This window comes from Pocillopora damicornis, chromosome 13, assembly GCF_964200805.1.
Source record: "Pocillopora damicornis chromosome 13, jaPocDami1.2, whole genome shotgun sequence".
NCBI lineage: Eukaryota > Metazoa > Cnidaria > Anthozoa > Scleractinia > Pocilloporidae > Pocillopora > Pocillopora damicornis.
In genome coordinates this window covers 3,951,155-3,968,719 of record NC_142682.1, presented here as the reverse complement: position 1 = coordinate 3,968,719, position 17,565 = coordinate 3,951,155, and the positions used below count along the sequence as shown (strand labels likewise).

Sequence of the window (17,565 nt, the reverse complement as noted above, 5' to 3'; positions counted from 1 at the left end):
CTCTCAATCCTTTGTAACCTCGCCTTCTCTGTCTTCAGCTTTACCGATTAGTTCAGCGCCAAAATTCGAATGTAGTTCCTCTGACTTACGCAGTAAGATTTGGGAGATTGATCGCGAGTTGAATCATGGAAGTGTATACGAAGAAACTGGTAGAGGAACGATTTTTAAACATGGGCATAAAATTTGGATGGTTTGATCAGCCTAGTTTGCGTGGGAAAATTGAAAAGGTAATTTAGCTTTTAAATAATCGTAATCGATTTCAGTTTTTCGTATTGAACGCTCCTCTGGCAAATGTTTGTTTTAGTATCTCGCCCATTGTATCTTTTAACCTTCAGTTGACACTTTTGGATCTACAAAGTGTCTTATGAGGTCTAGCTGTTTAAGAAGACTCTTCCTAGCTCGTGATCAAATCAGCTGTGTAGATTAATGCATTCCCGATTTTGATCGCTTATTTCGAGTACGGTATTCTAGCATATCCCTCTTTCACCTTATCATGGTCTGTACGTGTTATAATATTTGCGAGAGTGTCTAATCCATTCTGATGATTTCATATTGTTCCGTAGCTGATCAAATTATCGCAATCAAATGGAGACAGAGATGGAATTGTTACAAAGACGGAATCAGTTGGTCTGATCTCTGACCACGGAAAAGAAATTGAGGAGGAGGACAATACTTCAAGCGTGATCATGTATTCCAACGATGCAGACGACTACAGTGATTACGTAAATATCTGTGACGATGCTGTAGGAAATACCTCAAATGTAAATCAAGAATCCTCAACTGACTCTCAGCTTTGCGAAAAAATGTATTTTTCTGAAAACAATGATCTAATGAGTGGCACACTTGAACACAGTTTTGAGAGGGACAGTTCTGGGTTTGATATGACAGAACAATGCATTCAAGAGGGGTTGGAGAATGCAAACGGAACAGCAAGCCTTGAAGGCTTCAAAGTTGAGGATTCTTGTTTTTATAACAACAGAGAGGAAGGCAGCACTGAAAGTGATGCTAACGGAAACACAAATAGCAATGATGATGCTGATGATGAGTTCAAGAACAGAAATGATGATGATGCATTGGATGATGATGACAATGCTGAAAGGTGTGATCAGCTGAAGGATGATTACGAAGACATTATAGAGGCAAAATCACTCATGATTGTAGAGGAAGGCTGCTCATCTCTCTTAGATAATTTTTTGGAAGTTAGTGACAGTTGCAGCAGGAACTTATCAAGGGAATTGATCAGGTCCCAGTCAAGGTAAAATGAAGGCAAGACAAATTAATTTTCTTGCTTACTTTGTGAAGATGAAATTCCATACTGATTCTGTAAATAATTTTAATCTTTATTATAAGCATTTTACCATGATCGTAATAATATCATATAGCTAGTTTGTTAACCCCTTTCACTCCCAGAAGTGATTAGTTATGAGAATTTGGTGTCAGATTAAGAGCACAAATTCTACCTGATAAGTCTGAGCATTCTCATTACCTGTTATGTGGATAACGCAAAGATATTATAACAAGTTTATCACTTCAAGGAATAATGGATTGATATTTCTCCTCTCTAGGTATTTGACACTACTATGTGAATAAGTTAAGGGAGTTTGCTGTGACTGTGACTATATGAAGATTGTATTAGTATATGTTTGTTGTTGTATCGAAAATGTACCCTTTGCCTCCAGCCATTACAACTGCCTTTTCTCACCACCTATTTTCCAGATAATGTATTAAAATTGCTAGTAGAAGATACCAGATGGGCTTCTTTATAATTGCATCAAGGGTTTGAGGAACCCACTGTTAGTTCTTTACAAGGAATGAGCTTTTTCTGAACATTTACATTGTAAAGAAAATATCTTTATGTCTTAATAGGGATGACTGCAGCTATGTTAGCACCGAAAATATCAGTTTATCCAACAGTCCTGCAAAAGTCAGCGAGTTGTCCAGACTTGATGAAACTGGTTCCCGTTGTGGCAGTAATGAGCCTTGTGACAACAACAGTGTCCACAATGGACTAAGTAACACTGAAGTTGACGATATTGAGCATAATGATGATGTTGACGATAAAGATATACAATGCAACAACATAGAAAAAAGACAAAGAGAAATGTTAAACTCTGTGACAGATGATGAAGGCCAAGGTGCTTTGTCAATAGATTTAAGCAGGACCACACTCAGGTTAGTGGTCAATGAGCACAATTTTATTGCAAGACTTGCAACATTGTGACTCTCTTGATGCTTTTCTTTTTTTCCCACTTTTGCAGAAATGGTTGCAGCAGTTTTAATAACAGCTCTGAAAATAACAATAGATCTTACAGTCCTGTCGAGGGTGTCGATCATGAGCTCTCCAAACTTCAAGAATCCAGCTCCCTTAACAACACTGACAGCTACAGTGATAGTCAGGAAGACAACAAAGACCACACGTGTTTAAACAAAAGCAATGATGATAAGTGTAATGATGATGATGATAGGAATCTTCTGGATAGTGAAGAAATGCAAGTTTTAGCAATATCTTCTGCATGTGACTATGATAGAAAAAGTGATAATGATGATGATGATGATGATGATGATGACGACTTTGATGGGGAAAGGTATGTATCAAAAGAATCAATCAAAGCGAAAACCAGGTTAAGTGAAATAAATCTTCTGCACAACCTTTTTTTACTCTCATAATTCTACATAGTCTCTGTAACAGCAAAGCTATCATGTAAACTTTGTAATAATGTACATGAAAAATTGTGCACTTCTGATTGGCTGGAAACAAGTGCCTTTTTCATGTAATACTAGTACAGAGTTGTAACACCAGTGCAAAGTTGTAACACAGGTGCAAATTACAAATTGCAAATTATAAATTTTGTCTGTCTTGACTTTCTGATGATGATGCTTTTTTTGTGTATTATTACATGGTAATAACAAGATTTCTCAATTAAATTGTTGTTAATTAGTATTGGTAATTTTTCAAAGATTACAAATTGCACTTGCCCTATATGCTTGTACAATTTTGCTGTCTTGAAAAAGCACTTGAAATCATGTTATTACATATAGTAATTTTTATGACCTTACTCTGTTTGTAGCCCAGACATTGATGCTTCAGTTATGAGTTAATAATAAAATACTTTCTATCCTGAGTTTCATTGCTATACATAACCTGACATTTTTAATATTTTTCCCTAGCATGGGTACCATTAACTGCAGTATTGAAGAAACCAGTCCTGTTAAAGCTAGGTATTAGAAACAACTTGACAACTTGCATATTACAATTTTTAATTTTTGTGTGTGTGTTTACAAATCATTTAAAAAGTGGCAATTGACAAGTGATCATTTTGGAGGAAAGATGAAGTTAGTGGATTACTAACAATAAATGATATTTCTCACTTGTTGAATGTTTTTAGCCTTAGTGAAAGACTGTTGAACAAGTATAATCCAGAGAAAAGTGAAAGTGATGATGTAGATGACTTTGAACAGTGTAAGAAAATTTTCATTTAACTTTAAGAATTCTTATTGCTACTGAATCTGATCCTGGCATACTTTGATATGCCGTCCTGAGACATATCGAATTAATTTAAAAAATGATGTTTTTTATATAGTTTTACAGAATATCCGGACTCCCAAACAATCAGGATTGTTTGCAAAAGAGAGAAAACCAGAATCAAGGTAACAAAAATATGTTTATGTGTAAATCATTGAGTTTATGATTACTAATATAATTCACACCATAATTTACCTTAAAGTACTTTTATTTTACCATCCAAATTGAGTAAAATTAGACACCTCAATAAATAATTGTTTGATCACTTTTCACATGATCAAGAGTTACCTTCAACTGTAGGATTATTTTAAATTGAATATTGCAAAGTTTTGGTGGTATACTGCTTGCTTTCATCAGGCAATGAGATGGGATAATACAATGCTATTTATAGCAATGGTTGATCACTCCTGGTGCAATGTGTTATCATTCAACTTAACAACTACTAACAGAATAAAAATCAGAACTGTGCAATCCTCAATTGATAGACTAACTCTACAATTGAACATGACTCTAAATGTTGAGTGGAGGCAGAGTGGCTAAGGGGTTAGGGTGCTGGAATTGTTAATCTGGTGGTCCTGGGTTCAAGTCCTCCACCCTGCCACTCACTGGATTTGTCGCCTCGGGTTCAACTCCTTGGCTGCAGTCTGTAAATAGCCAACTGGTCTGCCTCCTGCCAGATGGGATTTTCAAGCACTTTATGTTTAAATATTGTGATGCACTTAGAGACTTGCAATAAGTGCTATATAAATTATAAAGTTAAATTTTCTAATTTTAAATTTAAATATTTTTTACATTTTAAATATTGTGAGTCAAATAATTAAACATTCATTATCTTAACCCAGGTGGAAAAACACAACTAACAGGATTAACCCTTTGACCCCTAAGGGTGACCAGCATCTAATTTCTCCTTACAAGATCACCCTTGAGCCACACATTAAGGTCATGAGAATAAAGGAAATGATCATCAACCAAAGAATCACTTGATTATTACCCAAATTATCCTTGTCAGCACTTTAGGAAATGTAAAGAGAATAGTATGGAGAATGTGTTTACTGATGTTAGGGTGTAAAAGCTTATTAGGACATTCTACCAAACAACTTACTGGTGCTCTCTCTCAATAAGAGCCTTGTCTTCTGCACAGTGTTGATCATATTGACAATTTCTTTGGCTACAGTCTAAACATGTTTATTGTGGATGATGATGATGATGATGATGACGATTATAATGACATCATCGAAGCTCAGGACGATGTATTTTGTGACCCTGGTTTCACTCCTGAACCTGGCGAATTCTTTGATGACGACAAAGAAAATGAAGATTGTATCGAGTTAACAACACCAGGTAATTCAACCTGCTTTGGAAAAAATTAATTAAAATAAGGTGAAATAAAAACCATCCCATGGAGAAATGAAGCCCTGGGAAGTTGCCTACTTTCCTTGCCATTCATTTCGGGGTTTGGGTTTGCCAAGATTTTCACAATTTTTTCGGTTTAAACTTGCATTGGAGCTTCTCGTTGCCAACTTTTCAAATACGTAATTTTTTCTCTTTTTTCAGTTGCAGGTAATGCACCTTCAAAGACTTCATTGACCAGCTTATCCAGGAAGGCAGCCACCCATTCAAGTAAGATAGAGAAATTTTTAAATGAGCGACGAAAGTAATTGGGGATTGTTTTGGTTTCGCTTATTTCGCCCTGTGATTGGTCCAGAAACTCGCACCACTTTCTCAGCCAATCAGGTTCAAACTAAACCCAATCGCTACTTGATCACCCACGTTTTCCCGCGCTTCAGGTAGTTTGCTTCTTTTTACTTTGAGTTGTCATTGGCTACTTCATTCTCCTTGCTATGATTGGCTGTTGTGATTCCTTTGGTTTTGGTTTTGTAACACTCAATTGAAAAGCGCTCAAATTATGAAGCAGTTTAGTTTTCAGTTAAGTAAAAAATAAAAGTCCTAGATTGCCACCGTTTATCATATCTTTACCATGTGAGTGGCCCCGAGGACTTGCACACCGTCTTATCCAATCAGATTTAAGACCTTTACTAATGACTTGGTTGTCCGCGTTTTCCCGCGCCTTTTTTTCCCTTGTGCTTCCATTGGCTCCTTGTAATATATCCCTTTGTTCCGATTGGCCACCGTAACGACATCGCTCTCGGTTTTACAACACCCAATCGAAAAGCGTTCAAACTAGATAAATTTAAACAAAGTTTGTTAGGTACGTTTCGTCCTAGACACTCAAGTTTCAGTGCACTGACAAACTGATAATAATATAATAATATTTAATATATATAGTTTTATATAGCATCAACTTATGCAGCAATTCATATGGTCTGATAAACGTCAAACCAACGCGCGATCTTACACGAAATTAGCGTGCAGTTATGACTAAAATATAGATATACACTTTTTTTTTACAATCCCCTTTCTCCTTATCCTTTGCACAGCCCCAAACCGTCCTACGTTTCAGACACCCTCGACAGATTTCTCGTGGAGGACTCCTAAAACCAAACCCAGAAATGACAGTGGTGAGAAATTTATTTGTTGTTTTTGTAGTTTTCTTCTTCTTCCTTTCTTCTCAAGGTTTATTTGTCTAAGTCCTGTATTTAATGTTTGTTTTAAGATCTTATATTATATGTAAGATCTTAAAACTAACATTAAATTATTTTCTCGTCTATTTTCTTTTACATCGCGCTTTTCAAGGCGCGCTGACTCGATGGTCAGTGCACTGGACTCCAGACTCGATGGGTCTGGGTTTTAGACGAGAGTTTCTACTCTCACAGTGCTTCTTTCACCAGCAGAAGTATAAGTGGGTTCTAGCGGATTATCAGGGAAGCCTGATAAAATGCTGGGGTAACCTTGCGATGGACTGGCATCTCATTCAAGGGGAAGTGGTAATACTCTAGATCGCTTCGTGCTATGGAAACCGAGATAAGTTACAACTAGATGGGCCAACTGGCTCGAGTACAAACTTAACCCACTTTTTATTTTTTACTTTTCAAGCCTTTTAGTAAGCCATCGTCTTACCCTGCTCTTCGTTGAGTGCAAAACATAACTTATATTTTATCTTCTAGGATTGATATCAGCTAAACCATCTCGACCCAAAAGCGTGTTGGAGAATATCCTTACCCCGTTCTCCGCCGAGAAAGATTTTAGGAAGAACAAAGAGAAACTTGTGAGAGATCTCTTTGAATTGTACAACCGAACAGTCTTTGATAATCAGGTAAAAACTGATACCAGTGGTATCCAGGTTACAGGATTTTGTACCTCGTAATACAAATTAACCTTCTGATTTGTAGTTTCCTGGCAGTTATGAAGATAAAAATTGCGTTTAAAAGTAACTTATTTCTTCTTTTAAAGACGGTAACCTTTATTTTAACCCATGCACTTGGAAAAAGAAAAGTGAAATTGATACTCATTTTTTCATGATGAAATTATGATGTTTGAATTAGGGGGGATTTGAAATAGAGGTAATTTATTTATTTAGTTTTATCAATTGACTTGTATTTTTAAATTTGTCAATAGTAAAGCCTTAAATATCCTGAAATTTATTTTTCGTCAGCTGCCGTCAGATTTCCAGATATCATGGAATTCAAGAATGCGCAGCACTGCTGGCTTCTGCTACTACAGCAGGTAACTTTGATTGTTGATTGAAATCGGAGTAAAACTCGCTTCACTTCAACCCTATAATCAATCGTGAACTGGTTATTCGCGTTTACCCGAGCTTCAGACAGCTTGCTTGTTTTCACCTCAAGCTCTTATTGACACCTTTTGACATTTGCCTTTGTTCCAACTAGCCGTTGTCACCGCATCACCTTTGGTTTCAACTACACTCGCTCGTAAATGGCTGAACACTATGTTCATGCAACTTTTACATTTTTCTTTTTCTAGGAAAGGCAGTCTTCGTATGGCCAGGATAGAATTAGCAGACAAAGTTATTGATTCCGCAGGCAAGATATTGTTGATTTGTTCCGCAATATTTCCGTTGTTTTCACTTTAGGGTGAAGGAGTACGCCTCACTCGATTTGACCCACCGGCCGGTTGAGAGTAGTTTTCAGTTTAGTGTCAAAAGTAATCCGAGATTGCATCTGTCTTGTTTTACGTCGCTCTGTGATTGGTCCTAAAAACTCGCGCCAAAATCTCAACCAATCAGATGCAGATCTAAGACCAGTCGTGTCTTGGTCACTCGCTTTTTCCCGCGCTGTAGGAAGTTTCCTTGTTTTTACGATAAATTTTCTTTAGTTTCTTGTCAAATTCACCTTTACTCTGATGATTCGCCATGGTGACTGAAAAGAAAATATTTCTCACACTTAAATTGTGCAGAAAGTAATCGAGCACCTGATGCATTATTTGTCTGACCAATTTCGCACTTGAGTCGTGCTCTTGCTTTTTTTAAATAACTACTTTTGCGACTTGCAGATCGCTTGCGTGACACACTAATACACGAGCTGTGTCACGCTGCCGCCTGGATGATTAGCGGGGTCAAAGCTGGTCACGGACCCGTTTGGAAAAGATGGTGAGACGTTCTTTATAAAATTACCACCCTATTTTATTTAATTTAACCGGCTTTTACAGATGTAGTAACCACATTCTGAACTCCATTTCACAGTAGTCTCTTTATCGTTGATTCTATTATAGGACATTACGTGCAAATCATGTCCATCAAGACTTGCCGCCGATCTCGCGGTGCCACAGCTACACCATCAAAGCCAAATACACGTACAGGTGTACCAAATGTGGGAACACGTGAGTATCTTTAGAAAGTGCGTTATCCAACACTTCTAGAAATCTGTGGTAATGGATCATTTACCGCTGATCATTGCGCGCGTTTTTCCGCCCTCGGGAAGATTTGAGACGCGTCGGGAGAGGTTTGCCGTGGGTCTGGCACTAGTAATAATTAGTGCCAGACCTCTTGAAGACCCCTCGACGGCTCACGTTGCTCAGGGCGTCTTAATTTCTCGCAAGCAAAGAAACGCTCGCGTCGAAGCGCTACTAATGAAGACCTGCTCACTAGTCGGTCGTTAAACATTGGGGCTGGGAATGAGTTCTATCAAAAACACGAGTATTATGTGTTAGTGATCTTTATCTGCCGATTTTTATCACTTATTAGGTTCGGCCGTCACTCTAAGTCAGTAAATTTGGAGAAAAGTCGATGTGCTTATTGTCACAGGTAAGTTGATGTCTTTTTTAGCGTTAGTTTTAGCGTGGTGTCGTTCTTGAGAGAGATTTGGTTAGTTTACTACCAAAAAGATTTCAGAAAAACATCGAGATTCAGAGCTGCGTCGCGACATTGTGATCGAGCATTTTTCCGTTCCTTTTTGTGACGAACACAATAACTTAAACTTGAAGGAAACTGTAAGATATAAGTATGATGAAATTTAGAGAAGAGAGAACAAGGATGGCCAACCATGGAAAAGATTAACACCGATTGTGAATGACGAACTTGACAAATTAGAGGCGCAGTTTTCGTTTGAGCAAAAGAAACTTAGGACCTCCCTTGAGCAAATAAACTTAGGAACACCCTAACGAAGGGCTAACGCTTGAATCGTCAGTTATAGAAACTCTTTACGGTAGCCAATTTAAATTATCAACTTAGTTAATAACACCAAATTATCTTGTAAGTCTACGTAAAATTGAATGAATCTTAGAGCACAGCCTTTATTTAGTCTCAACTTTCAATGTGCTCTTTCTAAGACAAGACCACGAAACAGTTGTAGAGAAGACTACCTAGTAATCATTCCAATTTCAGAGCGAATGACGCAGGGCTAACAGTCGAAGAGTCAGTTTACCGTGGCCGGCTATCAATTTATCATCAACTCAGTTGATAAAACCAAGTTATATTGTATATTCTCTCAACTTTAGGGCTTTGCTTAAGATCTGCAGTTGTTCAAGTTCTTTTTCCTTCTTTCTCATTTATTACAGCCGCTTGGAGCTTGTTCCACCGCTGAAGAAGGATGGCACACCACAGAATCGCACTCCTAGTCGATTTGCCATGTTCGTTAAAGAAAACTACGCTCGTATCAAAAGTGGCCATGAAACATTTTCTCACCAGGATGTCATGAAAGCTTTGAGCACGGAGTTCTCCAAACTAAGCACATAGCATGTTAGGGAACATGGTAATTACTTACAGAAGATCAAAACCTTTGCCTCGAGCTCGGTATCCTGTGACATATCTGGTATTTCTGTGGCCTATCGCTCGCTAATCATTTAGCCTGCGATATGTAAAAAGTGGTGATCTCATGTCCGTTCTTAGTTGAATAGTGCATGGGAATAAGACCTTTATGTTCTCAACAACGTCATTCGATCAGGGCTTGACAAACCATGGTCATTTTGGGACAGGTCTCGATTGTGTACCCTGGTAAGGGTTCTCGTAAAACGTCGCAGATTTTTCAAACTTTGCAAAATTAATCAAGCGATAATGCAGACTTTTTGTCGGAATGAAAAAACTGGAAAAAAGGTTCTTTGCGTTTGAAGTGGTTCATTTTACGCGGGATCAAAATGATTCGCCCATGGCTTATTTCAGCATGTAAGGCGCCCAAACGTATGCGCGGATTTAGTAGCGCATTCTAAAAATCTTTCAGTGGTTTCCCATGAGAATTCATTTTAAGGCCATTGTTCGCTGTGTTATCGATTTTCATTTTCTCGTAACTATACATCGAACGTCAACAAAAACAAGACCTTGAAGATTATTTTATTACATTAAATTAAAGCTGATAACAGAAATACTTACAGAACTGACCTAAAAATTTATTTAATACTTATATGAAATATATTACGATCCCTATTCTTGTACACGCTTTGAATGCCTAATCAGTCTGTTGTGTCTTCAATAAAGTTGTCGTTCAAACAGGCTTTTTTTTTTCATTAATTTTTTTGTTTCATTTTGTTTTTTCTCAATAATTCGTTGCTTTTTTTTAGATAACTATTTTTTGGCTGGATTATGAGCGATTCAATTCTCTGACTAATAAAAAGACGGAGAAGAATTACCGAAAATCCAATGAGAATGACTGTTTCCGAGGTCTCCTCGAGAGTAAGAAAAGAGAGCCTGTAAACAAGCCATTACAATAGATATATTCGCCCCTAGATTCCTCGAAAAAATTCACAATAATTGTATTTCTTTACTTGATAAATAGAGCTAGAAGAGGGAGTGGTTACTGAAAACATGACTTAGTCATGAGGGACAATTTATCAGAAAACGAGGTTATGCATCGTCAGCGAGCGACTGGCCTACCCTGTAGTTGTAACCTCCTTTCCCCCCCCCCCCCCCCCCCTCTCCTTACGGCTACACGTAAGCTAGCGAACGACCTCATATCACAAGCCTCTCGCTCCAGGCCCTGGCGACGTACTGTGTCCGAAAGTGATTGATTGCCTCGTCCTCTTCGGCGCCAAAGCTCTGCGCTCCAAGAATGATCTTGGATTGGAATGCAGGGCTGCTTGCTGTGAAGGTCTCCCATACTTGAAAACCGCTCTCCCCTATAGCTTCCAGCTTGCCGCGGAGTTGGCAAAGTAGCTCTGAGCGAATCTCTTCAAACTTTGAGCAGGACAACAGGAAATGTTCAACAGTAATGTTTTCCTCTCCATCACAGTGGTAACATTTCGGGCTTCCTTCTCTCTCCTGTCGACGAATCGTTCCCTTGTGGTTCTTGGCGTCTGGCGGTGAACTGAAAGAATGCGTATACTTCGAATAAATAAATGACAGATGCAGTAATACACTGTATTTACAGCAAACAGATTATTTTGGTTCTAGTCTAAAATAAAACAGTCGATGACGTTGAAGCCGCGCTCTGATTGGCTACTCAAATTCCGAATATCCTTTGCTATTCGCCTTCGAGCAACGCGCGCGGGGTTTGTACGCAAAGATATAATCGTTACAGGAATAAATGAGTTAAAATCAACTTTTTATACTAAATTATCTCTCTGTTTTAGCATATACTACAACAGCTTTCCACCTCCGTGTTGGTGGCTAGAGGTGGATATTCACAAACCCGCGAATTAGCCACCTCCACTTCGGTGAAAAGTTGTTAATCAGCTTAAAGGTGGAGAATCTTCGCACGAGATCGTGAGGTCAATAAACTTGAATTCGCCTGAGTAATCAATCTTCATTGATTTATTTTGTCACACTCGCCATAAATGATTAAATATTTCTCTGACAAAAATAACGCCTCCGCAGTTTTCAAGTTTATACAGATCTGTGGGCTGATTTTTTTTCATGAAACTCAGAATTTATTCATGTTTGTAGCAGTCGTGCTGCGAAGCCAATTTTCAGGTATGAGTTCATAATTGACCAAATTAATTCACAGAACTGTCTAAAATAACTCCCTTGACTTTACCCAATTCAGCTCAAGAGGTCAGAAGGTTTCACACGCTTTAGGGTAGTACTTGTTACTATAACAGTGGGCTATTCAAACAAAACCCTTCGCCAATGAGGTAAAATCTTGAGTAAATATATAGGTTTATCAAATCATTGAAATTATAAATTAATTTCTTTGGACCAGAAAGTTTCAAAATGTATTTTCTGAGTTGAACGGAAGCTAGACCGTGAGTTTTACGAGCAGTCCCTCCTCTTCGGCGAATTCCGTCGCGCGAGTCATGACAAAGCAGTGAAAAAACTGATATTAGTCCGCCAAGCGGAACCTTTCGTGCGCCAAAATCCCAGAGTTCCGCGTGACGCGCAACCTTTTTCGCTAATTTTGTTACTCGCGCAACGGTCTTCGCCGAAAAGGAAGGGAGGATTACAAGCAGTTTAAACGGAAGCGTTCTTGTTACGGTTAGATAAGTGAGTGCCTCTCCTCATGAAGTCGGGCAATATTTAAAAGAAATATGAAATGAAACGCAAACCTGCGCTAATGTTAAAAATAATATTTTTGAGAAACTGATTCACAAAATGTGAACCAAATCCCAAATTGCTCACGGTTTGATTCACGGTGAAAGTCACACGAACAGTGCCACAGCAAATGGACGGCCGGTGTAGGAATATCTCATTATAAACAAATGATATGCATATCAATAACTTTGCATTTAGCCGAAAATCTCAAAATTGTTTTTAAGACCGACCAAGACAATATACCAGCGCAGGAAAACATCTGAACACTGCTTCGCAACATTTTCAAAATGAATTCCAAAGTAAGATGATGAAGACCTCGTTCAAATGACACTCTACGAAGCACATCAACCTCTGTGCACATCGATCGCGAAATCTGCTGTTGAAAAGAACTGACGTTTGAAGAAGAGTGTTTTGTTTCGTCCAACTGAACAATAGTCCAACGAATTCCCTATTATCGGATGGGCGGATCCCAAACATGGCGTGAACGAATTGTCTAAAGCTAAAATGGTTTTCGACTGTTGAAAATATAGCACGCAGATTACTGAATCGTGTAAGTCCGCGACATATTTGAGAAGAGGAAACTCTTTTAGAGCCTGAGAAAATAAATTACCTCAAATTTTGCGCTGTCTGTTTGTTCTCACGAACATTTTCACTCGGCTTGCTCACAGGGCTTCGAAACTTCATCCTGACCAATGTATCTCAAATTTCAAACGAATGCTACAATGTATCTAAAACTTCAAGTGAATGCTACGCCTGGATCAGCCTTCGTTTGAGTTTATTCGTTTCAGTTGTTTCGTTCTTTTACGGTCATAGATATAGCGAATAGAGTTTGTTCATGCGTTCGTTATTCAATGAACCGATGGAATAGCTTTCGGTGACGGAATGAGAACGATGCGCTATTTTCCAACGCTTTGCGAATTTTAAAGAGCCACAAGCTAAAATCGACCCTTGAAAGAAACGTAAATGACAAAATATTAATTCTTTTGATGTTTTGAGGCATCCAACATAATGTCATTGCAGAATATATGCTAATGTTTTGTTGAAGCAGGTGTCGCGGTAAAAAAGTGTGAAAAGAAACTTAGAGCGGCTGGAACCTGTTGCTTTGTTTTTGAAAGCATGGTCTGTACTAATTGTGCTCTGTATTGAATAAAACACATCCTTTTAGTTTTGGAAACATAAAAAATGAACGACTGTTCGTTGTGACAAAGGAGGTCGGTATTAAGGACGATTTTTAGCAGTTCTAACTTAAGAGAGAAAATTATAAGTTTATATCCGGGAAAGACTAAAGAATTCATCAAATCAATACACAAAAGCATTTTCATTGCTTTAAGTTCATGGAAACAATTTCTGCAGGTGCTCAGAAATTAAAGAAAGGCCTTCGTCAAAACAAGATATGTCATTTTATTTGCAAATCAAATGGCCACCAAAAAAACAAAAACAGCAGTTTCTCAGAGTTTATTGTGCAAAAAAACTAAATGATCACTTGACAGAACAAAAGACTCCTTTTCAAAGCGTTCAATTTATGTTTAACACAAAAACAGACTCAGTGTTAATTAAGAAAGTGGTATTTTGAGCAGGCTTGTTTCACTTTAAACTGCTTTGTTCTATTAATTTCTGTCCATTGGTTTTAAGAACTAAGCGTAACTTGAAGTTTCTTAGACTCAACCTGGCTTTAGAATCGACAGGAAACTCTGCAGCGAACTCGGCAATGCGAATGGCGAGAACCCAGCATTAAAGCTTGTTCTGTGGCCTAGGGAGAGAACGTTCTTTACTCTTGCAAATCAAAGAGAATGCCCTCTGAGGTTTTTGCTTCTGTCCTATTTTTTTTTATTTTTTTTTTTACGCGAGTCAAAAACATTTCTGCACCACTTGTTCATAGCCACGTTTGTCGTTGCAAATGGTAGAACCTAATCTCTCCCAGGCACAAAGTAAGCTATCAAAAGAAGGGACACGGTGGATCTGTTCATACACGTCTCCCGACGGAATTGGCACCAAATCGGCAGGTATATTTGAAGAAACTTCCCGTGAAAAACAGTTCCAGGGTTTCTTTGGTTTCTCTGTGCATCTCCATTGAAACGTTCACTTTTAGGAGGTCAAACTTGAAGAGAGTAGCAAATTACTACCGCTGGTAAATCGCTGATTCGATTTCAGCGGATAAAGTTCAAACAGCATTTGCAATGTTTATTGCAAATCCAACTCAAGCGTGGAAGCGAACCAGTTTATAAAAGGCACACTGGTTAATCTAGCTAATCCTTTCATATCACTGCGACATTAACTTTTAAGAAATTTTAAGGACATGATTGCTTTCTCGCAATTTATCAGGTTGATAAGATTTTCCTTCTGATCGCTACAAAAAGAGCGATTTCGCTGTCAATCTACCCAACATGATACTTCCATTAAAAGGAAAATTTTTGAGCATTAAACCCTATACATCCTTACGTTTAATACGCACATACTCCATACTGTTCCCGATATATTTCGTGAGGTGCTAACAAGGAGGATTGCTAAAAGCTCGCTATGTTCGCATACACGTGTGCTAAACGCCAAGTGCAAAGATAATATTCATTACCAAAACGCGGACCAACGTAAGGGTCTTTAAAAATATTGTTTGTTTTCCCATAACCACATATAGACGATATTTTAGACAGATGTTTATTATAAGGTCACAGTTTGCTTATTGTTTTAAGTGCATTTACAAAGAACAGACTTTGTTAACTGTTTTCCTACAAATACAGTCCAGATGATTTTGAAAACTCAAAAGAGGCTTGACTTTCTTTTGTTGATAGCCAATTATATTCTCCCACAATTTTGTCATATTTTTCATTTAGACTGTTGCGTTATTTTCCTAAGGCGACCGGCGCCAAATTCATATTCAATTGTCCTCCAAAATACGAGACCTACTTCACTCGCACGACTCTTAGGCCCTGTTGGAATATTTATCGTTTGTCTTTCAGGTGCAGCTCTCTCGCCATTCAGGGATGGATCCGCCCCGGAACGTTTTCAGGAAGGGGGCGGAAAAATTCCGGTGGGGTCGCAATTGGCCTTCGACCGAAGTCTTTCGGGCCCTCAAGGAAAGCTTTCTCACAGGGTAGATCGCAGCCCCATTTCGAAACAAACAGTTTGATAAACACTTCGCTTAAAGAGGAGAGACGGGAGACAGTCCTCTTGGGCCTTCTCTAGTCAGAAGGCCACAAGACGTCGCCTGCTGCAACGCCTCGACTACGCCCCCAAATGAAAAAATAAATATTATTTTAAAATACTTGCGCATGCAACGCGCAAACTTAAAAGTGCTACAATTATGCAATCGCTACATGCTGTTGGAAGCTTTTTCTGTCAAAGCAATTTTTCGTCTTGTAATAAAAAAATTGCGAGACAAGTAGAAAAGGGTATTTTTTTTTCTTGTTCTCAAAGGATGGGGAAATATGGTCCTATGCGCTCAGTATGAGGTCATTTTCCTCGACTCCGTCTCTACAAATTTCCAGTCCAAATCAGCGTTAAGAGGATTTGTTTCATGGGATGAAAAGTGTCCAAGAAAACTTACTCAGTGTGCAATGCGGTTAAAGAGGAATGGAAGCTGTGGCTAAGGTTATATTTCGTGCACGTGTGTCTGTTCCTGAACAAGGTTACTGAACCCTGACTTTGTTTACTCACCAGTCACCACCCAGCAAGTAAGTCAGCCAGTCATGGGACAGACAAGCAGCTTACCTGAAAGTCATATGAGAATTTTCTCTATAAGTTGAACAAAACAGCGTGCTCTGCAAGGTGAGTAGAAAACGAGCAGGCCCTCATTCACGGTTGCCGCTGTGGCAAAAACAATTCTTCGCCCGCGAGAAAGTTCAAGGCCTCGAAATAAATAAATCAGATATTCAGTATTGTATGATCGAAGGAAAAAATTAGTGGAATACCAGTTTGTAGGTGAGACTCTTATACGTGACCTGCATTTTAAGACTTTAAACTCGGCGATTAAGTAACGACAGATAGAAAATTATCAATTGGATATGATTAAGAGCGGAGGTGTTTTTTTAACGGAGAAGGTGGAGAAAGCTACTTTCAAACGCAGTGAAAAAATTAAGGCGTTACATTGAGGGGAAATGAAAGCTCTTCCTATTTCCTTTTCTAGCCAAAAAAGTCTGTTTTTCGTATCAAAACTGTTTATACGTGGCCAGCTGAACGAAATGGAAAACAGATTGTTGAGAAGAAAACACACAGCTATCAAAGCAACACGAGGACAAGGATTTCCATTTCTGAGCAACTCACAGACTAGCCTTCTTTATTTTCAGCAGAACCCAACGAAATATATTCGATGTGAAAATTTCCTATATGTAAAACAACTTCCTAAAATCATGACCAATTTTGGCTACACTGTTTTGCCTGCCCTCACTCGTTTCCTAAGGCACAGGAAACAGGAACAAACTCGAGTTGTTTGAGAGAGGATCATCTTGCGACGTTTAAGATCTCCACAATTATTCTGAGCTTGTCTTTGTTTGAACTGTGTCGCTAGTTCAGGGCTGTTTGTATCTATTGTTTATGGAGAGCCAAAACAGGAATTAGCTCGAATCTTGAAAAAGTACAAAAGAAATTCCCAAGCAAGACCGAATATGGATGCTACAACTAAATCGTCTTAAAATAACTATGAACTGTAGAAAGCCGGTGAGGAAGTCTCGTCTACAACGGGATAAAAGAAAATTGAATCACGCCGGATAACGGCAGGAAATGCTGCAATATACATCATGCTTAAATTATTTGGCTCAGAACCAAATTGCTTTAGTACCTCGGCTGGTATGAACAGCGGGATACAAAAATAGATGTCTCGAAGTTTCAAGTTTAACTTTTGTTTATCTTTCTTTGTTCCCTAACATCGATGCTATGTTTACATAAATGTCCGTGTTGAACGATAAATCAAGGCATTTAGGGGCCGGATTTTTTAACTCATACAGCCTCGCTCATTCTTGTGCTTCAAAGTAGGAAAAGAAAAGTGTGAAATGAATGGAAAAAAAAGTAGACTAATGCATAGGTAATTTTTTGTGCGTTAAAAAAAATTAATTGCCTAGTTAGTTTTTGTTGCATACCCTGGTAAGCCAAACATATCATCGACATCAGTTTCTTGCTATGGAGAATCTACTCGGCAACCACTAACTAGACGTCAGTGGGCATAGATATACTGAAAGTAAAATATTTACAATTAGGCAAAAGATAAGTAAAGTATATTGTACAGATATCCAATACA

General features: G+C 38.3%; 2 protein-coding genes across 4 annotated transcripts; one reads left to right on the top strand and one right to left on the bottom strand.

Moving 5' to 3' along the window:
• The first annotated feature begins 31 nt into the window (after positions 1-31).
• On the top strand, positions 32-10,366 carry LOC113678102 (uncharacterized). 2 transcript variants are annotated; one of them, XM_089191215.1, is made up of 17 exons: positions 32-227; positions 564-1,255; positions 1,915-2,172; positions 2,259-2,585; positions 3,169-3,219; positions 3,387-3,460; positions 3,582-3,648; positions 4,698-4,864; positions 5,078-5,143; positions 5,962-6,042; positions 6,589-6,737; positions 7,077-7,147; positions 7,406-7,464; positions 7,934-8,030; positions 8,153-8,260; positions 8,625-8,684; positions 9,437-10,366. In XM_089191215.1, exons 1-17 carry the CDS (start codon positions 126-128, stop codon positions 9,612-9,614), a joined length of 2,607 nt encoding a protein of 868 aa, XP_089047341.1. In that variant the 5' UTR covers positions 32-125; the 3' UTR covers positions 9,615-10,366. The 2 variants fall into 2 exon arrangements, with proteins under 2 accessions (XP_089047341.1, XP_027050771.2); XM_027194970.2 differs by having other exon boundaries at positions 1,867-2,172.
• On the bottom strand, positions 10,187-16,180 carry LOC113678152 (uncharacterized). Of its 2 annotated transcripts, none has more exons than XM_027195027.2 (2): positions 12,949-13,126; positions 10,187-11,175 (listed from the first exon to the last, which is right to left on the bottom strand). In XM_027195027.2, the coding sequence occupies exons 1-2, from the start codon at positions 13,020-13,022 to the stop codon at positions 10,821-10,823; spliced, it is 429 nt and encodes a 142-aa protein (XP_027050828.2). In that variant the 5' UTR covers positions 13,023-13,126; the 3' UTR covers positions 10,187-10,820. The 2 variants fall into 2 exon arrangements, with proteins under 2 accessions (XP_027050828.2, XP_089047346.1); XM_089191220.1 differs by lacking the exon at positions 12,949-13,126 and adding an exon at positions 16,044-16,180 and having other exon boundaries at positions 10,483-11,175.
• Between the last annotated feature and the right edge of the window lie 1,385 nt (positions 16,181-17,565).